Source organism: Sarcophilus harrisii, chromosome 4 (genome assembly GCF_902635505.1).
Source record: "Sarcophilus harrisii chromosome 4, mSarHar1.11, whole genome shotgun sequence".
In the NCBI taxonomy this organism is placed as follows: Eukaryota; Metazoa; Chordata; class Mammalia; order Dasyuromorphia; family Dasyuridae; genus Sarcophilus; species Sarcophilus harrisii.
In genome coordinates, this window is record NC_045429.1 from 439991994 (window position 1) to 440019430 (window position 27437).

At 49.8% G+C, this 27437-nt stretch overlaps 1 protein-coding gene across 4 annotated transcripts in view; it reads left to right on the forward strand.

Moving 5' to 3' along the window:
• The window catches only part of RAP1GAP2 (RAP1 GTPase activating protein 2), a 246064-nt gene that overhangs the window by 209594 nt on the left and 9033 nt on the right, over nucleotides 1-27437 (forward strand). For 3 of the 4 annotated variants that reach the window (XM_031967819.1, XM_031967822.1, XM_031967821.1), the window contains 11 exons: nucleotides 379-508; nucleotides 3998-4153; nucleotides 6421-6492; nucleotides 8074-8160; nucleotides 10303-10437; nucleotides 18999-19136; nucleotides 19448-19566; nucleotides 20542-20655; nucleotides 20775-20892; nucleotides 22546-22672; nucleotides 27190-27269. In XM_031967819.1, the coding sequence (XP_031823679.1) occupies nucleotides 379-508; nucleotides 3998-4153; nucleotides 6421-6492; nucleotides 8074-8160; nucleotides 10303-10437; nucleotides 18999-19136; nucleotides 19448-19566; nucleotides 20542-20655; nucleotides 20775-20892; nucleotides 22546-22672; nucleotides 27190-27269 (1276 nt within the window). The remainder of the gene's footprint in view (nucleotides 1-378; nucleotides 509-3997; nucleotides 4154-6420; nucleotides 6493-8073; nucleotides 8161-10302; nucleotides 10438-18998; nucleotides 19137-19447; nucleotides 19567-20541; nucleotides 20656-20774; nucleotides 20893-22545; nucleotides 22673-27189; nucleotides 27270-27437) is intronic. The other variant, XR_004234078.1, reaches the window with a different exon arrangement.

Sequence of the window (27437 nt, forward strand, 5' to 3'; positions counted from 1 at the left end):
CTCACTCTTCTTTCCGTTCCTCTTCTCTTCCCTTCACTTTTGACCCCAATTCTCCCTTCCCCACCTTTTTTTTCCTCCCTCCTTCCCTCATTTTCTTCATCTCTCCCACCTCCTCTCTTCTCATTCTGATGTCTCTTCCTTTTCTTGCCCCTTGACCCTGCCCCAGCCCTGATCATAGGCACATAGATTTAAGGAAGACTTAGAAGCTGTCAGGTCCTTTCCATTTTATACGTGAACAGGCTGGGGCACAGAGGTGCGGTCATTTCCCAGGTAGCGTGCTGTGGATTCCCACCCGGGACTTCCCACCCTCCCGCTCTCAGGGGCGCCCGCTGGGTGGTCTCACTCCTTGACTCTCCCCCCGCCCTCTTCTGTTGGCAGTTTCCGAGGTGGCCTGGACGTGACCCACGGCCAGACCGGGCTGGAGTCGGTGTACACTGTATTCCGGGACAGGGAGATCATGTTTCATGTCTCCACAAAGCTGCCGTTCACTGAAGGCGACGCCCAGCAGGTAACCTGGTCTGGGGAGGAACATCCCGGGAAAGGGGCACTTGAGGTGAAGCTGGGTGCAAATGGAGCTTGGGGACCGGCTGCTCTTGGAGGGAGGTCCACTGGTCCTTATCTCACCCCATTAGGGAGCCCCATTTAGACGGTCCCTTGCACTGTCCAAAGTGCTGTCCTGGGTCCCCTTAGAAGTGAACAGACTGGGGCACAGGAACAGAAGATCATGTCGTAGGGTTCAATCCAGGTCGTGGAGCTATAAATTGGGAGCTTTAAGGGACCTCGGGGGCTTCTCATCTGATTCTCCTTTTACCCAGGGGGAGGCTGAGAGCCACTAAAGGCTTCCCCAAAGCCACATAGATGGGACTAGCAGGCCCTGACTGTGTCCAGAGTTCTCCCTCTGCCTCAAAAGGGCCAGAGTCCCCGGGACCTCGTCTCATGCCCTGCTCCAGTCATCTGGAACACGGCCTTTGGGACCGAGTTTTTGCTATCTCATAGGGACGTTCCAATTTGTGTATAGAAAAGGTACATTGTGGTTCAGTGGGTAGAGCACCAGCCCTGAAGTCAGGAGGACCTGAGTTCAAATCCGGTCTCAGTCACTTAGCACTTCCTGGCTGTGTGACCCTGGGCAAGTTGCTTAACCCCAACTGCTTCAGGAAGAAAAAAGTGCATTGTGTAGGGTAAGCTTTAACAAATTTGCCAAATCATTGTGTCACTATTGTAAGTGGTTGTGAAATCATTGGATTTAGCATTTTCCATACCTGGGGAAACTGAGGCACAGTCTTTGCTTTCAAGACCCTGCAACCACACACACACATACACACACACACACACACACACACACACACACACACACACACACACACCATATGATCAGCCTTTTCCAAATTGCCAGACAAAATTCTTCCTTTGGTTCCCGGGCAAGACCCAGGCTCTGCCCACTCAGGGGTGGGGACTGGAACTAACAGCTCCCTCCTACCCTGGGGCCCACAGCTCTTGGCTTTTGCTCCTTTGTTGGTCTCTGGGGGAGCCATGGGCCTCTGCCCTGCCCCGGCGCCGTTTGTCTTTGTGCCAGGGATGGCATTCCGGAGCAGAGAGCCCGGGGAGTGAGCACAGATGTAGGAACGCAGCCACAGTGCCAGCCTTCCTCTCGGGGAAAAACACACACACACAACCACCCAAAACTGGCACGAGAGGAAATGATTTGGCTCCGAAATCAATACTAAGTGTCCCCAAAACAAATGTGAGCATCAGTGTTCTTGCCTCCAAAGGGGCTTTCCATCAGGGGTTCACCAGCAGGGATTCACTCCTTATGGATCCTGACAGAGACGCCTACCTCCCCCAACTCACACAAAGGCCCTTCCTCATTTTGTGTCTTTTAAATCTTCTCCCATCATCCCTACCGGGGCCTTTCCTCCTAGCCAACACGGCCTTCTCTCTGTACCCCCAAAGGAACAGAAGAGGGATTCAGTATTTACTGAATCCCTCTTCTGTTCCTTTCTATATTATTTCTCTCCTGCCCCTTCCCTGTCCCCACTTCTTTCCCACCAATACTCTTGACTTCCTTCAAGTTAAGGTTCACTTCCTCCAGGAAACTTCCCAGAGAACTCAATGCTCTCTCTACTCCCATTCAGATCCGGTTTGGGTTGAGTTCCCTTTTAGTCCTTGCAAACTTGGATGTTGCTTCTTTCATTTCCTCAAATGGTTTCATGGGAGAAAATGTTCTCCCCCCCCCCCCCACAAAGTGATCCCAAGCTCCACATGGGCAGGGCCAAAGACTTCTGTTCTCCCTGAGTCCTTAGTCTGGGACTTTCTACATGGTTCCCTACCTGGGATGGGGCCCTCTCAGAGCCCTCCAGGGACCGTGTCTCTTCCCTCAAGGGATTTAACTTCTACTTTGAAATGCCACCATGGAGCTGATGAGCTGTCCCAGTTAGTGGAAGAGTCAGTGCAAAGTCACCTGATCCGCCAACCCCCCCGATCTTGCTTTACCCCTATTCCCCCTGGACATCCGGCCGTCTCTTCCTGCCTCCCTTCCCTCTCCTCTCCTTCCCCTTCACTGCTACCATTGCTTTTGAAAAGGGTGTGGCCAAAAATGCCCAGCACCTGGCTCCCTTAGTTTCCAATCCTGGCCAGAGCTCCCCTCTGAATGCTGTGTTCCCTACACAGACTCATTGGAGACATTGACTCTCACCCACTTTTGTACACGTATCCTCAGCACATGGTACATAGTAGACACTAAATAAATGCTCATTCACAGTGGACACTTAGTAATCACCTCCGGACATGTACGAGCCATGTGACACTTAATTTCTCTGATGCTCAGTTTCCCCATCTGTAAAGTGAAGGGATTCGCCTCGATGAGCCCTGAGTTCCTTGTTAGTTCCCAATCTTTGATCCTGTGAAAGCTGCCTGTTAGTAACTATCTTGAGGACTTGCTTTTAATTTTCACCGTTTCTGAAGACGGGAAAGAAGTTTCCCCAGAGAAAGCCAGCTCTCTCTCCCCAAATCCCCTGGTTCACTGAGCCATGGGGTTCGAGTGCAGAGACACTAATTAAGGATTTCCCGGACCAGGGTGCCCCATTCACCCCCAGTAATTGGTTCTACAGGAGAGAAGTTGATGTACAATCAATAATAGTGTGACCCAGAGGAGCTCAAAAGCACTAGGGACTTTTCTCATTAGACGCAGGGAATGGTTCAGCTGACCAAAGTTGCTACATCAAGGTTTCCAGACATTAAAGTGGGATTTGCTTATAATTTGATTAAATTTGACAAGTATGTCTGGAGTGCTTGGGCCCGTTGCTGAGAAAGATACAAAGTTTGATGTAGGGGTCTAGGGGCATGGTAACTAGAACTCTGGACCTGGAATCGAGGTCCAGAAACTGATATTTACAGTGGTGTGACCCTAACCAAGTCACCTAACCTCAGTTCACTTCAGTTTCCTCAGCTGTAAAATGGGGATAATAATAGCTTACCTTTGGGGTTGTTGTGAGGGAGGACAGGTGAGATAATCATTGTAAGGAATTTAGCCCTGTGCCTGCTGCATTTCCCCCCTCTTTGGCTAAGAGATGGCTCTTGCCCTCGGGAAGCTTGTGGTTAATTTCTAGGATCATAGTTTTGAGCTGCAAAGCACCTTGAGACCAGCTCCTTCAGCCCCATATTCACAAAAAAGGGACTAATTAGAGAGAGAAGTGATTTGCCTACAGTTACACAGATATTAAGTGCACGAGCTAAACTGGACCACAGATCCTTCCACAGAATAAAGAGAGAAAGAACTGGAAGGGCCCTCATGTGGCCCAACCACCCTACCCCGCCTGTGATCCCTGAGAGCCAGGAGTTTAAACGACATGCCCACAGTCACTCAGGTGGTAGGATTTGAATCCACATCCCTCTGACTGCCACAGAAGCCCAGTAGACTGAATAAATGTTTGGTTCTTCCCTTTATTTTTCTTCCTGATTCATAATAACAGTCAAATACTCTTGCTTTCTTCTGCTCCAGCTGCAGAGAAAGAGACACATCGGGAATGACATTGTGGCCATCATCTTCCAAGAAGAAAACACTCCCTTTGTCCCCGACATGATCGCCTCCAACTTCCTGCACGCTTACATCGTGGTCCAAGCCGAGAACGCGGCTGGAGAGACCCCGTCCTACAAGGTAAAGGGAGTCGGATGGCCCTTGGCAGTTCTTGGGGTCCTTTGGGACCCCCAGCCTTGGAGGTGCTCCTGCATTTTCTGGGGGGGGCAGAAAAGCCAAAATGAGACTTTGGGGTATCCGGTTGGGAGGAGAGTCCATTCCAAGCAGCCTAGAGAAGGAGGAAGGTCCGCCATTGCGGACAAAGGGGGAAGGGTGGGTGAACCCAGTGGGGGGCTCTGCTGGGGACAGACACAGCGCATCTTGCACTGGGGACAGACACTGCGCATCTTGTGTATTGCGTAAGAATATGCAATATCTTGCATATTCGCTACTGGGGCTCACAGGTAGGAAGTCTTCTCTGGACATTCAGACAGCCTCAGTCCTGGCCCTGGGTGACTTCCCCATGGGAAAGGCGGGCCCCTTGCTTTTGCCTCTCAGGTATACCCAGCACTTAGCACAGGACCCCAGAAAGCCTGGAATAAATTCTTGTGGCCCCCTGGGTTGCAGACCCAGCTCGGAGCCCTCTGGTCCTGCAGGCTGGAGGCCCCCCCCTCCCCAGCAGCAGGGCCCGGGTGGCTGGTGGGGAAGCTGGGAGCCAGGCCAGAAATCCCATCCCAGAGCTCACCAGCCATTTCCTGTGGCCATGCCCTGCGGTCTCTGTGCTCAGGGATAGAGAAGCCTGACCAGCTGCAGCTCTGCCACCCCTCCCCCTCCCTTTCCCTTGGCACTGCCCTAGGCTGGCGCCTCCCCTCCCCCCGGCCCACCAGCCTCCTTGCATCTGTCCTACTTTGCAGACCTGATAAGCTGGCCAGGAGCCAAGGCTGGGCACATGTCAGCAGCAGCGGGAATGGGAAAGGGCAGACTGTCCGATGGCAGAGGCAAAGCCCTCCCTCCCTTCCCAGAGAAAAAGAAAAAAGGGGCACCAAGGGAGACAGAGGGGAAGGGAGACAGGAGAGACGGAGAGACAGATCCCACTTGGAGGTTCCGAGCTGGCAGAACCTTAGGGAAGGACAGGCGGCCGTGACGGGCAGGGCCCATGGACAGGCTCTTGCTTCTGCTGCTTCTTGCCTCTGCCCATCTGTGCCCAGTTAAGCTCAATTGGTGTTAACAAGGTCAAGGTCTTGGGGCCCAGCCTGCTGTGGGCTGGCTTACTAAGTGCCAGGTGCCGGCGTGGGCTCGTCTGCTCATGGAATCGGGTCAGGTGGATCCTAGGAGCCCCTTTTCAGAGCAAGGGGGTCCAATGCAATAAATAAAGTGAATGAATGGATAAATAGACAGACAGACAGACAGATAGATAGATAGATAAAGGTTTACAAAGCACTTTACAATTGTTACCTCGATTAATAACCCTGTGAGTCTGGGGCTCTGATCATTTCCCATTTTTGCAGATGGGAAAATCAAGTCAGCCAAAGGTTAAGGAAATTGCCCAGTGAGCTCTGAGGTAGCTGAGGAAGAATTTGAACTCTCCACCACCCCACTGCCTAGCTGTGTCCGATACAAATACTAGATTATAAAGGAAACCGATTAGATTGAAATACAGTTATTAAAATAGTGGAGAGGGGGAACAATAAATCTACAGATTAGTAATCTCTGACCCCACAGAAGAACCCTGGTCTTTGAAGTCGGAAGGGATGTGGAATCCACCAACACTCCTGCTAACTCTAACTAGCTTTGTGAGCTCTTGCATCGTTTATTTTTCCCAGACTCCTCCTAATTTGTTCTGCCCTGTGTGCCTCCCTGGGCTATTCTCCTGCCTATCTAGTGCCTGGATAAATTACCAAGTACTTCCCAATTATCCGGCTGCATTTATTTGCTGAGTCTTGTCCACATCCAGAGCACATCCGGCCTCCTGGCAATACTGGGGATGGAGAGGGGATGGATGCTGGAACTCAGCCCACTACAAGAAGGCAAGTTAGTTCTCCCAGTGGTCAGGAGGATCATCTCTGCATCCGGAGGGCAGCACAGCTTTGCATGTCTAATACATCATTTCCCGTTGTATCCTGGGAGGGAAAGAAAGACTTCTCCCCGTAGGAAGCCACGTTGCTCAGCAACAAGGCTGGAAGGAGAAGCTGGCCCTCGTTGCTTCCCAGTAGAGCAGAGGGGCTGCGTGCCCTCGGCCGCAATCTTGGCTGAGAGCTGTCTCCAGCTGCCACGTGGGCTGACTGGCACCGCTCTGCTGGTTGGGCTCAGCAGCCTGTGGGCGTCCCTGGTGGTGCCCAAGCAACCACACCCACCTCCTGTTCCCTTTCCTCTCTTCCCCTGCCCATCTCTGACTCTGCTTCTCACAGGTTTCAGTCACTGCTCGAGAAGACGTACCACTCTTCGGCCCACCCCTGCCCAGCCCCCCGGTGTTCCAGAAGGTAACATGCTTCCTGCCTTCCATCCACCTCTAAACTGTGCTTTCTGGACCCCCCAGAAGCTCCAAATGCTCCTGGCTCAAGCCTGAGTCTCATTCCCCATTAAGACCCAAGTCTCGGTGGCCCCTCCATGAGCAGAGGTCTCTCCCTCAATCTCATGTCCCCTGCTCTTTATGAATGAAACCCAGTAAAGGATGCTTAGAGTGGGTACTTGGCAACTCAAAAGAACTACAACCACATACATACACATACACATATAATACATGCATGCATTTATTATATAAATACATGCGCACACACGGTCATATATACAGACATATGTAAACATTATATTTATATATAATGTATATATAGAATTATATATAAAGAATTGAGGTGACATCATGGTATATATGTCATATACAATACAACCCCAGTGTTACATGTAACATATAATGTATTGTCCCAATTCTTTATGCAAAGTATTCTAAAAGTTTTAGGACAATTTTAAGTTAAGATTTTAAACTATCCTAAGACTTTGGGGGCATTTTGAATATGTTCATCTATATGTATATAAAGAATGCATAAAATATGATTACATATACATATACATATCTGTGTTTGTATTAATTAAGAAAGTAAGAGAGAAATTAAGACTGGACCTATAATTTCCTTGATAATTCAGCATTTCTAGGTGAAGAAACTCTTACCATTTTTAAGTTATTTTAGTCTTAAAAAGTTGCCTAGAACAAACAATAGGAGACTGAGGGATTAAGAGTTTAAATGTTTAGCAAAATAAATAAAAATACAACATGACATAGGTGAGGTGAGTTTGTGGTTTTCTAAGTCATTATGGCCCATGGGCATCCACTTCTACTTGAGTTTGACGCCACTGGCATAAAGAACTTTAGGGGCCAAGTCAGTATGTGTCAAAGGCAAGTTTTGAGCGGGTCCCCCAGGTTCACTGCTTACCTGCGTGATCTAGGAGATAATCCTCATTTTCCCAAGTTCTAGCTCCAGAACTGACCTGGTATAGTGAATGGAGAGTGGGCCTTAAAATCCTGCTTTCTAGTCCTGATTCTGACACGTAGTGGCCGAGTGACCCTGGCCGTCATTTAGCCGCTAGAATTCTGTGGACCCGAACTGTCAGACTCAAATAGAAGTGGTTCCCCGTGGGCCACATTGACTTAGACAAATCCACGTCATCACTGTTGTATTATATTTCCATTTATTTTGTTAAATGTTTCCCAATTACAGTTTAACCCGGTTTCAGCTTAGGACTTTTGCAGGATAATACCTTTCCTCTAGACAGTTCTCCAAAAACCAGCAGTGAGGACAGAGATGGTTCGGCAGAGAGAGTTTAGTCCCAGAGTGTTCCCAAAAGGGAAGAGATCCTAAACGGACATCCCTCTCACGGCCACCAGCAGCCCCGCCCTGCCTAGAAAATGGAACCGTGGGGATTCTTCTTGGGCCCAAGGGTGGGCGGGGGGCAGCTCCACAAGACCATGGCTGCTTGGTTATCTTGAACAGTGTCCCCAGGAGCAAGTCCCCTAACGAATCCTCAGGCAGGTGTCGCCTGGGTCTGACTCCTTCCTTCTCTCACAGAGCCCTGAGTTCCGGGAATTTCTGCTCACCAAACTCACCAACGCTGAGAACGCCTGCTGCAAGTCAGACAAGTTCGCAAAGCTGGAGGTGAGAGCCACACTTAGCCTGGGACTCCAAATGGCCCAGGAGAGCACGGCCAGCTCGGGGTCAGGTCTCCCGGACATCTACCAGCTGCGGGAGCCCAGGCCAGCGCTGACCCACTCCGAGCTTTATTATTATAATTATTAAATAATTTTATTATTATTAAATAGCATGATAATGCACATATCTACCCCAAGGGCCTGCTGTGGGGCTTGCTAGGTATATGACACAGTGCCATCTCAGTGATGGGAAGACTGGGAGACCAGGGAGCCAGCCTAGCAGTTAATGAGGCATCCCTAGTCCTGCTTGGGATGCGTTCTGATCCTGTGACCCTGGGCAGGTCTCTCCAGACCTCAGGAAGTTCTTGGAAAATGGCTGAGAAGTGGCTAACCTGCCCTGAAGGGGGTTTCCTCCCCCAGAAGTTAGACACACCAATAAAATCACAGTGATGTCCCGTGTCTCCCTCTCCACGACCCCATTGGGGGTTTTCATGACAAAGGCACTGCAGTGTCTGCTATTTCTTGCTCCAACTCGTTTTACAGATGAGGAAACTGAGGCAATCCGGGGAAAGTGACTTGCCTTGGATCATGTAGGCTAGATTTGTCTGTGCACGATGGCTCCCCCCAGCTGCCTGGATCCAGTCCCTCTCCTTCAGTACATGAGTAGCTGTCCTTAGTCCTAGTCTCTCCCCATCCCTCTGTCCAACCCTCCCCGGGGCCCATGATGTTCACCCTCTAGGACAATTTAGAGTCCTGGGCTTGCTTCCTGCCGTCAGGGCTCTATCACAGAAGTGGGTTTGCTGGAGGAACTTCTGTCCCTTCCTCTTCCCTCAGCTTTTGACCCCTCGACACCCCATCATGCTCCCGGAAATCCTGGCCCGAGCCGAGCTTTAGATTTCCCTTCTCTTTTTCCCTCCCTGACTTATCAGGCTCAGCTTTTGTCTGCAGCAGCCTCTGTGCTCAGTTATTCCCGGGACCCTGAACTACGGCTGCTGGGCCCGCAGAGTGGTCCCCTCCCACCTCATAGGGAAAAGGCTGCATCCCCGGCATGTGGCTCGAGGCTCAAGGGGAACTTGAGCGCTGTTTGCAAGCCTCACAAGAGGGACTGACTCATTCCCCTTGGTGGCGGAGGGCAGAATTAGGAACTATAAATAAAACTTGCAAAGAAGTGGATTTAGACCCTGGTAAAGTTAAATTTCCTGACATGGGGGAAATGATGACATGGTAGGTTGAATGCTACACATGGAATTTGGAAGAACTGAGTTCAAATCCAGCCTCAGACACTTACTGATTGTCTGACTCTGGGCAAATCACTTCAACCTGTTTCCCTTGATTTCCTCATCTGTAAAATGAGCTGGAGAATGCAATGGCCAACCACCCTGACTGATATCTTTGCCAAGAAAACTCCAAAGAGGGTCACAGAGTGACTGAGCAATGGAACTCTAGAATAGCTGATCTCTCTCAGCCTCAGTTTCCTCATCTGTAAAATGAGATTAATAAGTGGTATCTACTTCAGTAAGGTGGTTTGAGCTAATGTATATAAAGTACTCTGTGAACCTTAAAGTTTTATATAAATGGCGGCTTTTACTAACAATTAAAAGTGTTCCAAAGTAATAGAATGACCTGCCCCCGGAGGCAGTTGGCTTCTGCTCCCTGCAGGTCAGTAAAGCCTGGATGAGCCCTTGTCCAAACTCTCCTGTCAGGAGGTGAGGGGGATTCTGTCCAGGTCTAAGTCAGGCTACATGGCCTTCCATTTCTGGGGTTCCATGAGAGAGGACCGTGAGAACCCTGGGTATATATAACTCATTATTGTTCTTTTAATGAGAATGAAAGGCAAGAGAAGTGGAGAAGAGAAGGCCGGTACTTGTTGTTGAGCCTAGGGTTGCCCTGAGTGGGGAAGAGGGATCAGCCTTATTCTGTACGACCCCAAAGGGGCATAGAGAAAAGTCACAGAGGAAGGGAAAGAAGGGTGATGAGGGCTCCCCCTCATTGGGGACCCGTAAGCAGTAAGCCAGGTGACCACTCATCCAGCCAACTGTGATTCCTGCTTGGGCTCTGGTCCGCTGTGATGGTTTCTGACAACACAGCCCCCGGGAGAGATGGAAAATCAGATCCTCCTGAGACAGCTCTCCCCACTTTGCTCTTTCAGGATCGGACCCGGGCAGCCCTGCTGGACAATCTCCACGATGAACTCCACACCCACACTCAGGCCATGCTGGGGCTGGGGCCCGAGGAGGACAAGTTTGAGAACGGAGGCCACGGGGGATTCCTGGAGTCTTTCAAGGTAAAGGAACAGGAGAAAGGGGCTTTCCAGGGGACAAGGGGACGAAGGGGAATGACCAAAAACCCGAGTGAGTGTGCCACAGTGGGCACAAATGCCTTTTATAGCCAGACTATGATGCAGACTTCACAAGATCCCAACATGGGTAGCCTCTATACCAACAAGTGAGGATGGTCAGTTTTCTCCAAACCCAGTCTTGGATCACGGCCAGACTTAGTCTGGTCAGCGAGGCAGCTGGTGTGTTACTATGGAGCCTGGAGGGAAGTGGTGGGAAGTGGTTGGAGCAGAATACCTCCCAAGTCTGATTCGCTGCCCCTTATTGAACCTCTTGACTGTCCGAACGAAAATCCAGTAGGACTCTAGCCAGTACGGTCTGTGTATGTGGCACAATACACTAGACACCAGAGATAGAAAGCTAAAAATATAGCCCAGCCCTTGCTCAGGTGGCCATGGAGGCAGACGGGAGGGGATGGATGCTGGAGATGCCGTTCAGGCGGAAAGGAGAGCACCTGACAACTGATGGGACAGGAAAAAGGCCGGCCTAAGTGACCAGGAGGATGGTGGTTCCCTGTTCCCTTTCTCCTCCTAGCTCAGAGCTCTGGCAGGAATCCATATTTAACCTGTGGAGGAGAGGCTGGGGAGGGGAGTCAGCAAGACCAGAGGTTGCTTTGTCAGTCATTAAACAAGTATTTATTAAGTAGTTCCCATGTTCTAGGTATTGTTAAGTACTGGGGTTACAAAGAAATGTCCTCCAAGGAGCTTAAATTCTGACAGCAGAGATCATTCTGGGGGCTGGCTCTCTCTCTGTTCGGGAAGGTTTCTGGAAAGACCAACTTGGGGGGTTCATCTAGAGCCAGTGGGATTGTATCCTTATCTCTTTCTGTTGGTTCCTCCTTGGATAACATACCAGCCTATGCCAACCAGAGGGAAAATTCTCCCATCCAATAGACTCTTGGTTAACAGAGAGTGTTGTTTCTTTGGTCCCCAGTCAGGACATATGACCCCAAATCATCCCAAGACAGGCCTATGGAAGGGTGAACAACACATCACTAAGGTTGGTCGGAAAGCCCTCAGGGGTCTGCTTAAGTGCTGATGGAAAGTTATTGGCTGAGTGAAAGGCTGAGTAATGGAGAGATCAGGGAAGAAGAGAAACAGGGAAGAAAATGGCGGACTGGTTCAAGACCCAGACTGAGACGGAGAAATGAGTGAAATAGTTTGGAGGAGAAATGGTCTGGAAATCTAGGAAAGAGAGAAATAGAAGCAGAGGGAGATTCCCAGAGCATCTTGAGGCCATCTTCCCACCTTCCTTGTTCAAGGAGGGCAGCCCATGAATTGTGCCTCGTGATTGATTGGACCTTGAAACTGAGACCCAGACGGGAAGAGTGACTTTGTCCAAGGATGAATGGAGTCACTCTGCGAATTGGGGGAGGAAGAACTTGGAAATGGGTCATCTAGAATAATTCTCATCATTTCAGAGTTATGGGGAGGGAAAGGGGCTTGGCCAAGGCCACACAGAGAGTTGGTGGCAGGGCTGGGATGAACGCCCACATTATCCAGGATCCATTCACTCATGCATTCATTCGAGAGAAGTTACTCCCGGATCTCCTGGAAGCTGCGGCTGTTCCACTGGTCTAAACCTGACACCTGCTGGCTGAAAGTAGAGCCAGCCTCGGTCCTCAGAGATTTCCCGATGGTTTCACAAAACAAGGGCACAACATGGCTGAGGCAGCCAGACTCTCCTTCTTCCTCTCCTTCCACTCCACCTCTGTGGAAATGGGAGGTGACAAAGCCCTGATGGCTGAGTTTGACTGGGGTGCGCCCATAGGATCTTCCCCTTCTGGATTTAGTTAGTTAGTTTTTTGGTTTTTTTACTAGATGAAAGAGACCATTTTTTGCCTGGATTTCTACTTAGCCTTAATCACTGATTGGGTATCGCCTTAGTCAAACTGAGACCTGTGAAGACTTTAGCTTTAAAAGGCCAAAGGCTCCCGTTGTATCCAGGGCCATCTCCAGTGGTTCTGATTTATATTTGGCCCCTGGACCCAGAAGGCTCTGGAGGGGGAAATGAGGCAGCCCTCCCTAACTTAAATCCAGTTCTCTTTCCTGTCATGTCGTCACCTCCCTGATGTCACGATCCTCTTCCAGAACGGAGCACAAACAATAACAGCAACAATTACAGAGGGGACAGCTACATGGTGCAGTGGATGGGGCCCCATCCCTGAAGTCAGGAGAGCATAGTTCAAATCCAGCCTCAGACATTTAACACTTCCTGGCTATGTGACCCTGGACAGGTCACTTAACCCCGATTGCCTCAGCAAAAAAAAAAAAAAAAAAAAAAAAATCACAATAAGTGCAGAGTCTGGGCACTGGGGATACAACAGTCCCTGCCCTCAGGGTGATTATGTTCCATCAGGGGAAACAATGTGTAAAACTAGAAGTCAAGAGAAAGATATAAAGTAAATGTAAAAGTACCATTGGGGAAAGTGTCCTGGAGAAAGGGGAGCTTTAGCTGAATTTTGAGGAAAGTGCAAGATTCTGATAGTCAGAACTGCGTTCTAGGCGGGGCACAGCTTGTATAAAGAAAGCCACAGAGGTGAGAAAGGAGAGAAAAGCCGAGTACGAGGAGCTACGTGGAGGACAGACTGGAATGTTTGTGGAGGAGGTCGATATGTAAAGAGGAAGGTCCACGCTTGGGAAATCTTTAAATGTCCGACAGAAAAATGTGTGCTCTGTCCTGTAGAGAGTGGGGTTTGGTAAGCAGGAGTGACATGGCCTTTAACTGCTGCCACTTTAATTAGGGTGGTTGTCATTGTGCAGGTGAGAGGTAACAAGGGCCTGAACGAGGCTGAGGGAGAGTGAGGGGAGAGAGAAATGGATATGAGAAATTTGGGGTTAGAATCTAATTTGGCAACCATTGGCTCTGGGCGGGGGGGAGGTGCTGTGGAAGAGACTGACCAAACAAGGTCTTTGGAGTAGGGAACCTGAGTGACAAAGCAGGAGGGGCCCCTGTGACAGCTGGGAAAAGTAGGGGGGAATTTGGGAGGAAAGGCAAGGAATTCTGTTTTGCACTTCTGAACTCTGGCATCCAAATGGCCAGACCAGGGATCCTCAAACTACAGCCCGTGGGCCAGATGTGGCAGCTGAGGACGAGAATCCCCCTCCCCCAGGGCTATGAAGTTTCTTTTTTAAAGCCCACAAAACAAAGTTTTTGTTTTTATTCTAGTCTGGCCCTCCAACAGTCTGAGGGAGAGTGAACTGGCCCCCTTTTTAAAAAGTTTGAGGACCCCTGCCACACAGTTGGTGAGGGGGGACTGGAGGTCACTAGGAGAGACCAAGGCTGAGTGTAAAGATCTGAGGGTCAGATATGAAATAAATGCTTTTTTATTTATTCCTCTTCCCAGAGATAACTGAATCCATGGGAATTGAGCTTACTGAGATATAGGACAGAGATGGAGAGGAAGAGGTGGGAAGGGAAAGACAGGGAAGAAGGGAGAGAGAAGGAGAGAGAGGGGATGGGTGAGAGAGAGAGAGAAAGAGAGGAGAGGGCCCCAAACAGACATCCAGAGTTAGGGAGCAAGATGTGGCTGATGATCCAGTAAGGGGCCTGGAGGAGGGGAGAGGGCAATGGAGGAACCAGAAATAAACAGCATCTACATAACCCAGGAAGGAGAGAATACCCAGGAAAAGGTGCTCCCCAGGATCCAGGGCTGCACGGAGGCCTGGAAGGATGAGACAAGCCCATTGGGAGAAGTGGCACCTTTGGGGAAGGTAGTTTCAGTTGGCTGATGTCGGAACACGATGGCAAAGGGCTGAAAAATGAGAAGGGAGGAGAGGAAGTGGAGATAATGTGGGTAGAAAGGTCTGGAGGAGGTTAAAGATTTATCTATAAAAGGGAGAAGAGCTTTGGGAGGATGTGGCCATGTAAAAAAAAAATAAGAATGAAGGAGATTTACTTATATTTCTAGAAGAAGGGAAGGGGATGAAGGAGATCTAGTTATAGTCTAGAAGATCTAGTTACATTCTAAAAGGGAAGGAGCCCACCGAGAAGGAGGAATTGAAGGTGAAAGAGATAAAGGTGATCGCAGGGATCAGCTCCCAGAGGAGAGAGGCAGGGAGCTTGACCTTGGCAAGAAGAACCGCCTCTACATCCTTGCACTTGGGAGACTAGAACAGGGTGTGGACTTGCTCAGTGGGTTGAATTCTCAGGGCCAAGGAGGCCAAAACTGTGGGTTTGCTCCCCAAATTACAACATGTACAGAAAAAGTCACCAGGCACCCCTCGTCGCTGGCTCCCCAGCGCATGGGCCTTGGTCTCTTCCAAAACAACAGGAACCTCTGTGCCTCAGGGGTGACCCACTGCAGTACTAGCAAGCAGGCTGGGACTTTATACTTTTGTGGAGGGACTCCAGACATCCCGATGAAAGAAGCCTGGGCCAGCAATGAGAAGGAAGAATCAGGAGTCTGTCTCCTAGTCTCTCTATCCCTTTTCTCCTTTCTTTCCTTTCTTCCTTTTTTTCTGGCCATCAGCCTCAGTTTCTCTTCTGACTAGTTCTCCCTACGAGAGCCTGGGCTGTCGATACTGTACAGAAATATCCAATTAAGAGTAGAAAAAACTCGGGCAGAATCACATTACTAGTGAACAGTTGTTGATTAAGTATCAAGGCAGCCATGGCATCCAGGGAGAGAAGCAGCCTTGGAGCTGAGTTTGAGTTCCGACTCTGACTCTGAGCAAGGGGCTTTGTCCCTTGGAGCTCCAGGCAGATTTCTCAAACTATCAACTGCAAGGCGGATGCGTCACCAGGAATTCCCCACAAAGAGGACATCACGGATGCCTCGCAGTGTGCCAGACACTGGGCCGGGGTAGGCAAGATTAAAAAAAAAAGAACCGTTTTGACTTCAAGGAACTTGCATTCTAGCAGGGAAGACAAGACAACACAAATACATACAAATATGCAGAGTATATATATATATATATAATTTTTATTTTTCTGAGGCAACTGGGGGGTAAGGGATTTGCCCAGGGTCACACAGGAAGTGTTAAGTGTCTGAGTTTAGATTTGAACTCGGGTCCTCCCTATCTTCAGGGCTGGTGCTCTACCCACTGTGCCCCCTAGCTGCCCCCAGAGTGTATGTTATAAATATATATTTATACATCAGCATGTATTAAATATATATGGAAATACAAATATGTGTGCAGTAAGTGCAAAGTAATTGGGGGATCTGGAGGGATCCTGAAAGACCTCATCTAGGTGGAGGCCCTTGAGCTCGTGAAGGGGCTCAGGTTGTGAAGAGGCAGAAATGAGAAGGGAGGGTGGGGATAGAAAATGTGGAAGGGGCAGCTGGAAGGCTTGGACAAGAAACAAGAAGCGAGCCCATCTGGCTAGGACACAGAATTTGTCATTTGAATAGTGAATTTTTTTTTCTGCCACTGACTGCTTTTGTGATTTGACACCTTTGTGCCTCAGTTTCCTCACCTGTAAAATGAAAGGGCTGGATGAAGTGAGCTAGAAGGTCCCTCCCAGCTGTGAATCTGTGGTTCTGAGGGTTTTTTTTTTTTTTTTTAACGGACTTTTGTGTGATGCGGCTTAGGGCTTCAGCATCCAAAGGAAGTCACCATGGATGCAGCATCTGGGCCCCAGCTCCCTCCCCTCCCCTCCCCCCACAGCCCTTCTCACTCTTGCCGAGTATGTGGCTTTTGTCATCTCTCAGCGAGGCAGCCAATGGGACACGGCCGCTTTAATGAGATTTCGGGCGACTGTTGCTAGGAGACCCGATTCTGTGGGGGATGCGGCTCTCTGATGTGAAGCTCCAGCATGGTACCCGGGAGGAGGATACATGGCCAGGGGAGGGGACTGGGGAAGCCAGGCTGCGGAGGGTGGGGGCTCTATGAGTGACCCGACCCCCTCCATTAATCCGCTCAGTTGGTTGAAGCTAGAACACGAGGCGGGAGCCTGCTCCGTGATGGCTTTCTAGGAAGAGAGCCTTTCCAAACCCTGAAAGACCTTAAAGAAGGCGGAGTGTTTCAGGCTCCTGGTCGAGAAGATCCTTTGGGTCCAAAATCAACAGTGAACCCCTTCTGTTCTGGCATTCAGGGCCATTAGCGGCCCAATGCCATCGATGGGGTACATGGCGATGGTTAGCTCACCTAATGGTGAGCTGGTGAGACCCCCTCGATGCAACAATGAGAGATCCGGTGGCCGCCATAACTACATGTGTTTGTCTGTGGGAACCTAGTTCTAGTACTGGAAGCTCCCTCAGAGGCTATTTGACAGATGGGGAAACTGAGGCTAGTTCACACAGGTTTCTCTATATCTCTGCATATAAGTGTACCTACTTGTATAAATGTGAACAAGGCAGTAATAACAATAGCTAGCTTTTATTTAGCACTTGAAGGTACACAGAGGACCCAAATGAGTCATCTTATTGAATTCTCATAACAAGCCTGGGATATGGAAGCTCTTATTATCTCCATTTTACAGATAAAGAAACTGAGGCTCAAAGAGATTAAATGAATTGTTCTAAATCCTAAGCTGGGAAGTGGATCTCAGGGCCTCTAGTTTTGAGTCTGTCTTTCCCCTGTGTCACTTTGTCACTTTCTTGGCTAGAAATTCTCCTCGGTTCTCCGGACACAAATAAAACATTTCTCTTTCCGCAAAGAGCCCTTTGGATATTTGGAGCCAGTTCTCACATTGCCCCCCAGCGCTTCTCTCCTCTGCTTTTTTTTTTTTTAACCTGTCCTCATTAACAGTGACTAACGTCCTTTAGCTGCAACAGGATTGGACATTTAGAGCAAGGAGAAACCTTAGGGATCATCATTTTACAGATAAGAAACCGGAGCCCAGAAAAGGGAATGATTTACCCAGACTTCCCAGGTGGGAAGCTGCAGAACCAGCACTTGAACACAGGGCTTGGGACTCCACAATTTTTTTGGATGGAACTTTTTAATAATCATATTTATTTATCACTTTAATATTTGTAATAGCTTTGCAAATACCTAATTTTATCCTTGGCAAATACCTAATTTTATCCTCACAAAACTCTAGAATAAGAGCTTTTATCATCCCCTGTTACAATGACAAAACTGAAGCAGAATGCAGTTAAGTGATTTGCCCAGAATTATGCTGTCGGTAAATACCTGGGACTGGATTTAAGCTGGAATCTTGATGATTCCAGGTCCAGTACACTGTCCCCTGCATTACTTTTCATAGGCTTGTGAAGGAAAGCCCACTCTTTACTAATAGACTCAAAACAAACCCAATCTTCTCTGGTAGCACTTATTTTTAATAGTATTTTATTGTTTGAAATGCATGTTGAGAGTTTTCAACATTCATTTTTGCAAAACTTTGTGTTCCAGATTTGTCTCCCTCCCTCCCTTAATTGCCCCCTCCCCAAGACAGCGAGCAATCTGACATAAATTAAACATGCACAATCCTTTTAAACATCTTTCCACATTTGTCATGTTGTGCACAAAAAATAGGCCAAAAAGGAAAAAATCAAGAGACAAAGGGAAAAAAAGCAATCGAACGAACAACAAAGAAAGGTGAAAATGCTCTGCTTTGACCTTCATTGTCTGTAATTCTCTCTCTGGGGACAGACGGCTCCTTCCATCCCAAGTCTATTGGAATTGGCCTGAATCCCCTCGTTGTTGAAAAGAGCCAGGTCCATCACAGTTGATCATCTCATGGTGTTGTTACTGTGTACAATGTTCTTGTTTCTCACTTCCCTCAGCATCAGTTCCTGTAAGTCTCTCCAGGTCCCTCAGAAATCCTCTTGCTGATCGTTTCTTACAGAACAATAATATTCCATAACATTCACACACCATAACTTGTTCAGCGGTTCCCCAAGCGGTGGGCTTCCACTCAGCTTCCAGTTTCCTGCCATTACAAAAAGAGCCTCAGCATGCACTTATTAAGTGCCAACTATTTGCCAGGCACTCTGCTGAGGATCCAGTGACAGAAAGAGTCTGGTCCTGCCGGGGAAAGCAGAGAGATTTATAACATGAGTAATGTGCGTCCAGGAGGTGGACCCAGGTTTAACAGGAAGGGCAGTTTGGGAACAGTGGGAAACAAGTCCCAGGGGCACACGGATGCGGTGGAAAGGAGATTGGGTCTGAGGACCCGAGCTCGGAACCTGGCTCTTCTGCGGGGGCCTCTGAGATATGGGACACGGCGGGCCCGCCGTTTTCCCACCTGTAAGAGGGGGGGGGTCAGAGCCGCGGTCTCTGGGGTCCCCGCCAGCCCCAGGTCTTGGTTCTCAAAGCAGAGTCAGGTCCAGAAAGGCAAGAGCCTGCTGTAGGACACGGGTCCCACGGCCGGGAGGCTCAGTGGGGCGTCCTGCTCACGCAATCGATAGACAAGAGAGTTGCTAAAGCTCCCCGGGCGTGCGGGGGACCCAGACAAGGTTCCCACCGGCAGACGTCGGGCCTTGGCTCAGTCACCCGGGAGTGTGTGTGCTCCAGGGCCCCGTACAGGGTGCGAGGGAGGGTCGGGGCTGGCGCACAGGGGCCGGGCAGCTGCGCTAGAATCCAAGGGTGTCCTAGAGTGGTCCCCGTGCTCTTCCCTGCAGAGGGCCATCCGCGTGCGCAGCCACTCCATGGAGACCATGGTGGGGGGCCAGAAGAAGCACCAGAGCGGGGGCATCCCAGGCAGCCTCAGCGGGGGGATCACGCACAACAGCGTGGAAGTGACCAAAACCACGTTCTCGGTGAGTGTGGGGCGGGGGGGCGGGGAGGCAGAGAAACAGAGAAAGGGGGGGAGAGAAAGAAAGAAGGGGGGAGACAGAGGGAAAGGGGGAGAGACAGAGAGAAAGAAAGGGGGGAGAGACAAGAGACACAGAGACAGAGAAACAGAGAAAGAGGCGGAGAGAGACAGAGACACAGAGCTAGAGGGAGGGAGGGATAGAAGGAAGGGGAGGAAGAGCCTTTGGCTAGGGGAGACCGGAGGGCAGCTCCTGCCCCGACCCTCCCCCCAGAAGCCACTGGCCCGTCAGGCTCTCCCTTTGGGATTTCTCCGCAGCCTCCAGTGACGGCCGCCACAGCCAAGAACCAATCGCGGAGTCCCATCAAGCGCAGGTCGGGGCTGTTCCCCCGCCTGCACACCGGCTCCGAGGGCCAGGCTGACAGCCGGACGCGCTGGTGAGTCCCGGGGCTCATCCGGGCCCTCCTCCTGCCCCCCAAAGTGCCGGGCCCGGCGGAGGCGGGGAAGGAGAGGGAGGGAGACAGCTCCTGCCGAGGGTTCTTGCTCTGGGCGGAGGCTGCTGGGAGCGAGCTATGGTGGGAATAATGGCATCGGCTGCGGACTCAGAACCCGAGTTCAAAAGCAGCTTCCGCGGTTTGCTGTGACCCTGGACAAGTCCCGGGTTCCCTGCGTGGGTCCCTTAGGGCCTCCCCAAAGATCAAGGAGCGTTTCGGCATCCCCGGCCCCTGGGGAGCCGATACCGCTTAGGTGCCCTTTCTCAGAAAAATGTTTTCTAGTGCATAAAGTGAGATAAATACAATTACAGAGGGAACCAAAATATAAACATATTCTTAAAATCTATCAAAATATAGAACACACAAAATACAAAACACACAAAATATAAAACAGGCAGGTTCGCGGATCCCTGGTTAAGAGCCCCCGCCACGGACAGTGAAATGGCTAAGAGCTCCCTGTCCATGTCCCATGTCCAAGCCATGCCCCTGCATGGTCTCCGGCCCCTCCCCCAGCCCAAGCTCAGGCATTCTTTGGCTGTGGGGATAGATCAGGTTAATCTACGTGTAAAAAATTAGGACAAAATCCTTGTTTCCTTCTAAAAATACAGCAGCAGACGGCGAGTCGCAAGTCCCGGCTGGTGGTTTATGAATCGCTGGCCTTGACTTAGGAGCTAAGTGACTCGGAGGCAGGAAGCCCTGAATGCAAATCTCGCCCTCGGAATTCTCTCACTTTTAGCTGTGACCTCAAACGGGCTGCTTTCCCTGCCTCTGTTTCCCCTCCTGTAAAATGGGTTTGTGATCGTGCGTGCGAGAATACGAGACAAAGCGCGGGGCGGCCCTTGAGAGCCTCCATCTCCCCCGGGGGAGATGCGGCGGCTCCTGCGGTCACCACGGGTTCCCTCCTTCCTCTCTCCTCAGCGACAGCATCTCGGGCACCCCCAAGACTCCCGACGGCGGCCATTCCTCTCAGGAAGGGAAATCGGAAACCTCGTCCAACCCCAGCTCCCCAGAAATTTGCCCCAACAAAGAGAAGTAAGAGGGAGGGGCGGGCGGGGGGAGGGGGAGATGGGCGGGGGCCGCTCCCCGCTGGAGCTGCCCGTGGGGCTCTGTGCCCGGCGCGGCTCTGAGCGCCCCCTCCCCTCCGCCCCCAGGCCTTTCGTCAAGCTGAAGGAAAACGGGCGCTCCAGCATCTCCCGCTCCTCGTCCAGCACCAGCAGCTTCAGCAGCACGGCCGGGGAGAGTGAGGCCATGGAGGAATATGACATTGTGGTAGGCGGGACCACTGCCCGGAGGCCCGGCCCCCGCGGCGGGGACTTAGGAAGGCTCCCCTTCCCCTCCCACCCTCCCCGCGACCCCTTCCAAACGTCGGCCCTCACCCGCCAGTCCATCCGCAGGCTGCGAGGGCAAAGGCCCCGCCCGCAATGATCTCACATTCTAGTTAGGGAGACAAAAATCAATAAGCATTTATTAAACGCCTACTGTGTTCCAGGCATTGTGGGAGCTGAGCATACAAACACAAAAGTGAGACCTTCCCCACCCTCGAGGGGCTTACATTCTAAATAGAAGGATATTTATTCAATAGGCACCTACTCTGTGCTATATGACAAAAGCCCCTGCCTACAAGGAGCTTGTATTCCGTTAGGGGGATAGAGCATGTTAAGCTGAGTAAGCAGAGCTGACATAGCCCTGCAGAACACGGTGATGGTGACCCGGGGCCCCCACAATTAGAAGAATCAGGAGAGGTGCCTTAAAGGAAGGGGCCCTTGGCTTAAGCCTTGGGAGGGGCTCGAGGTCCCCAGTCAAGAAGACATCATGTTCCTGAGTTCAAATTCTGCCTCTGGCTGTGTGATCCTGGATGAGTCGCTTTACCCTATTTGCCTCAGTTTTCTTATCTGTAAAATGAGCTGGAGAAGGAAATGGCTAACCACTCCAGTATTTCTGCCAAGAAAACTCCAAATGGGGTTATAATGGAGCTGGACACCCCTAAAAATGATTGGATAACAAAGGACGGCCTCATTTTATAGATGTGAAAACTGAGGCTCAGAGAAATTTAGTGGCTTCTCGAGGGTCACACAGTTTGTAAATGTCAGAAGCAAGATTTAAATCCAGGACATCTGAGTCTGAATCCATTATTCTTTTGTTTTCATGCTAACCAATTAACAGAGGCCTACCTAAAATTTTTCCTGTTGAGGCAGAAAAGGGATTCAACTGCTTTTTCTAGTTCAGTGAGAAGGCTTATGGTTTGGAGTGGGAGGATCTGAGTTCAGATCTCACCTCCACCATCAGTAGGACATTGGACTCTTCCACTTTGTTTCCTCATTTACAAAAAAAAAGGGATGAGACTGAGTGATCCCCTGAAACCTGAAATCTGTGATTCTATGACCTCTGCTAAGGGTAAAAAATCATCAGTTTTGATGGCTGGAATGGTGGGCTTGAAGTAAAATCAATCCACAAGCATTTATTAAGCTCCTATTGTGTGCAGGGCAGTGGGCTAAGTGCTAAGGGCACAAGTACAAAGAATGAAACAATCCTGGCTCTCAGGAAGCTCCCATTTGATAGGAAGAGACCACAAGCACACTTTAATTCTTGGTCCCCTGTATAAGACTGTAAAGTGTACACACAGGGCTGGCCAGAATTTCCTTACCTGGGAGTTACTGCCCTATCCCCTGTTGTTACTATGAGTCTGGGGTTCTGCCCCCCTGGGATCTGCCTCTGTTTTGTTGGTGGCTGGGGAGGAGCTTGGCCAAAGCAGGCCAGAAGGAGCATCATGTCTCCAGGTCCATCGGGATGGGAATCTGCATCAGGATCATGTGTGGGATGGGGGGAAGGGAGGATGGAGGAGGAGGGCTATTCCAGGGCTTGGGGGTAAAACAGAGAAAACCTTGGAGCCATCAGTCCTCTTACCCCATCTCCCTCCCTCAGAGCAGCCAGCCCTCCACAGCTTCGCCCTTCAAGCAGGAAGTCTTTGTCTACAGCCCGTCCCTGAACAGCGAGAGCCCCAGCCTAGTAGCAGCAGCGACCCCAGTTATCATGAGCCGGAGTCCGACAGGTTAGTGATGTCCAGGACGGGGGCTCTGGGCAGCCTGTGGAGGGAGCCCCTTCCCTGGGACTGAGGTCATTGCTCTTGTCTGAAAGAGGCTTGGGTTTGAGCCCCAGTTCTGAGGCTGTGGGACTCTGTGAAGCCTCTGGCTGGCTGTGGGGTGCAGCTTCCCTAAAGCCTCCACTGTTACCTGGACGGACACTCCTCATGGAGCTCAGGGACAGAGGGAGGCTCAAGGGAAGAGGAAGGGCCCAGATGAATCGAGCAGAGGTAGGGTGGTGCAGTGGGGACTTGGCTTTGCTTGGCAGCTAAGTGGTGCCCTCATGCCGAGTGTTGGACCTCGAGTCACATAGATCTGAATTCAGTTCTGGCCTCAGACCCTTACTAACTGTGTGATCTGGGCAAGTCACTTCACCCTGTCTACCTCAGTTTCTTCATCTGTAAAACGGGCTGAGACCAAAAGGCCAAACTACTCCAGTGTCTCTGCCCACAAAACCCAAGTGGGGTCAGGAAAAGTTGGGCGTGACTCAACAGTCACCACCTTGGCTGAGTCAATTAACTTCTCTGTGCCTGTAAAAGCAGACGAGGGAGCGTGAATGGGTCCCTTCCCTCCCTAAATCCTACCAGAGGATGCAGGGCAAAATTGCTTCATTTCCCTGGAACTCAGTTTCCTTTTCTGTAAAATGAGATCTCTGGTCTATCAAGTGTGATATGAGGCAGCCTGAGGCTGCTGGGAGCTTGAGGTCTGAGCTGGGATAGGGCTCGTGCCAGTCGGGTGTTTAAGGCTGGCAACAAAATCGAGCCACCTAAGGAGGGGCAAACTCCCCCGGTCACACAAGGAGCAGGACAAAGCTCCCGTACCCATCAGCAGTGGGATTGAGCCCAGGAGAAATGGGAAGAGATGATGCAAAAACAAACAAAAAATAAAGACAGGCTTCATCTCAGGGCTCCGAGAAGCGTCCATCTCATAGATCTGTGATCCCATGACCTTAAACAGTAGCATCAGTCAAGATCTCCCATGTCGCCTTCCTCTTCCAGCTGTGACATCCCATGAGCACCCGAGATTTCAGGTGTGGGAGCATGCAAGCAAGCAGCTCCAGCTCCTCCTTCGGCCCTGCACTTTGTGGTTGTCCATCAACAGGGCCTCCCAGTTTGGTTGGTTAGACCACAGGAACAGGGTGGTTGAGGTGGTAGCTCGGATTCCCACGTGCATCCTTGGTTTTTGTGCTGTCTCCCTGCCACAGATGGCATCCCCAGCCCCACCTAACCCTCCTCGATGTGAGCATCCTATCACAAAGAAGGAGGAAGGATGGGGAGAGCTCAGGGCAGGCATCCTGTTACTAGGGAAACAGTGAAAGCAGATGACTTGATTGGCGGGCCAGGGGATGGTGTCATTGAATACAAAGAGCTTACATCATCCTAGGGACCAACAGCAAAAAAGCTTAATTTGCTTTAATTCAGCAAGCATTTGCTAAGTCCCAACTGCTTGCAAGGCATGGAGGATACAGACAAAAACAGCAAAATAGGCTCTGCCCTCGATGGGGCTTTCTGTACCGTGGTTCAGTAAACATACCCCACAGCATACTTCCTCTACAGAGTATTTCTCAGGCTCTTTAATCATCCCTTATTAGAGGCTTGGCAAGAAATCATAGCTATAACATGGTAATGGCCGGGATAATAGAGCTAAAAGACACCTCGGAGGCCTTTGAGTCCAGCCCATGGACCATTGCATATGAATCCATGCAACACGTCCGGTAGGGGAGCATCCGTCCTTCGTATCCATCCATTCCAGTGAGTTGGAGAGCCGCCTCTCACAGCAAACATTTGTTCAGGGTTGAACATGTGCCCAGTGAGGGAGTAGATCCTATTTGTGAGAGATGCCAGAAAGACACTTGGTCTAGCTAGGAAAAATTAGGGACCAAGAGACAGTAGTATGGGATGAATCAGTTGAAGGAGACAAGGGATGAGGGTTGGGTGCTCTGCTCATCAGGGGAATTTTTGGCTGAGGCAACTGACCTGAGAAGGTCCTGGGTCACATGATGATTTTACTTCCTGAATTGGTCACTTTTTTGAGTTTTACTGAACCTTTTCCCACTGAAGACTGATGTTCTCAAGACAGATGCATTTTCTGCTCAGTATTATACCTGACAAGGGTCAGAAAATGTCTTAGTCATGCTAAGACATGCTGGGAGTCGACCAAGACTCAGAAACATTCAGAGAGATGAGTAATCTAAGCTGCTAAGCTCTCTGGTGACTGATAGTCTCAGTTTCCCTTGCTACTTACTTGAAGGACCCAAGTCTGTGAGTTGAGGGCTGATTCCCCTGCCCCAGACATGGGCACCAGGACAAAAAGTCCATTGGCTCTCCCATGACCGACACTGAATGGGCTGTGGATGGGCTACACACAGGTGAAGGAAAAGAAAAAGGAAATAAGCATTTATAGAGTGCCCACCTGAGCAGCTAGATGGTACAGTAGATAAAGCATCAGATCTGGAATCAGGAGGACCTGAGTTCAAATCCAGCCTCAGATACTCACTAACTGTGTAACTCTGGGCAAATCACTTCAACTGTGTGCCTCAGTTTCCTCATCTGTCAAATGAACTGGAGAAGGACATGGAAAACTGTTAGGATTCTTACAAGGTACTAAGTCAGTGGAATTGATTGTGAAGGTTTTTTGGAGGCAGCCTTAGTCGCATTTGAAATAAATAATTACTCCAAAATCGCAGCCAGCTGGTAAAAATGCAAACGTTTATTTCTCCTTCCAAATTAGCCCGGTTAGTTGAGGCCTATCTATCTGCCTGGCTCCAAGAGATCTTGCAGCTTTGTCCTTGGCTTCTGCCTCTGCTTTCTTCAGCCTCCAGTCAGCACCAAGTTGGAAGATGGCAATGAATCTCTTGCCTCGAAGACAGGGCTTGTTGGCTTTCTTCCAGAGCTCTCTATGGTATGGTAGAGAGCTCTGATGAGCTCTCTAAAAGTATGTACACAAGCATTGTTCTATCAGTTCCACTTAGTACCTTGTTTCAAGTTCTGGCCCAAAATATCTCTTTCTAAGATCAAATCAATCACACTGAACCATGCCAAACCAGATAACTATTGTCTCTATCAACTCCAACGTCTTAACACTTTGTAAAGATTCCAACAATTGATAGAGATAATAATTATCTAATTTAGCATGGTTCAGTATGATTGATCTGATCCTACAAGGAGATGTTATGGGCCAGAACTTGAAACAAGGTACTGAGTGGAATTGAGGAGACAATGGTTAAATCCAGTTTAGCATTGATTTAATCCTACAACAAAAAATGGTTTCCTAGTGATATAATGTTTGGTGTATACTCAGTGTGGAAGATAGAAAGAGCTGTCAGGGCCAGAAAGGACAAGCCCACTAGAAGCTCTTGGAGCCTCAGCCAGGATTCAATCGAGCAGATTCAGAAGCCAGGGAAGGCAGCTTAAGCTCTCGGAACCAAGACTACAGAAAGCCTCCAGAAAACTAGCCGACCCCCACATGGAGATAAAACTTTGAAGGAAACAATAAAGAATTTGGGGTGATACTGAACTGAAATTAAGGCTGCCTCCAGAAACCCTCCAAGAAACCTGCTCCCAGAAAATATTACATTTTAGATAAGGACATTACAGCAAACCACTCTAATATTTTTGCCAAAAAAAAAAAAAAAAAGCCCAAATGGAGTCACATAAAGAGTCAGACATGACTGAAAAATTACTAAATGCTATAGTACCCCTGCTAAGCAGTTTTTACAAATATTACTTTTCTCAAACTTCACAACACTGAAGATGCCATTATTGTCCCTATTTTACAGTTGGGGAAACTGAGGCAAATCGAGGTTAAGTAATTTGCTCAGTAAGAGAATGAGGTAGAATTCGAATTTAAGTCTTACTGCCTGACATCCAATGTTCTATCCACCGTGTCATTTAGCTGCCTGTGTGTAAAAATGTAAAAGAAGTATGAAGGCTCTGTGAGAATGTTTATGGGTGTTTTGCTGAGAAGCCAAAAACACATTTTAAAAAAAAGATGATGGTGACAAAGTAACAAATCTGTTTCTCTGTCTCTGTCTCTTAACACTAAGCCCCCATAAAGGCTCAGCTCAAGGGCAGCCTCCTACAAGAAGCCTTTCAGGATTCCCCTTTCACAACTCTGTCCTGTAGTTATCTCTCTGTGACCATATGCTCCTTGAGGCAGGAATTGCTTCATTTTTGCTTCATATCCCCAGAGAGTCGTTGTTCCACCTTTTCAGTCACGTCTGACTCTCCATGAATCCAGTTGGGGTTTTCTTGGCAGAGTGATTTGCCCTTTCCTTCTCCAGCTCATTTTACAGATTAGGAAACTGAGGTAAACGGGATCAGTGACTTGCCCAGGGTCACAAGCCTATTAAGTCCATGTGGCCAGATTTGAACTGGGGCAGAAGAGTCTTCCTGATGCCAGGCTTTCTGGCCCTTAGTAGGTGCTTAATAAATGTTTGTTGATTGAAATGCCCTCTCTCCCCTATCTTTCCCCTGGCTGCTTCTAGACTTGAAGAACAGGAACTCTCCGAGGTCCAACCTGAAGTTCCGCTTTGATAAGCTCAGCCACAGTTCCAGTTCCAGCACGGTATGGGAGAGGGCGCTGGGGCAGGGGGCCTTGGGGTGGGACCCGATGGGGGTCTGATTTGAGGGGTGCCTTTTGGCCCAGATTGCCTGAAACACAACCAGTCACGGTTCAGTCCTGTGACTCGTGAAGGCTTTGGGGTCATCAGGAGCCCCCTGGGAAAAACCCCCC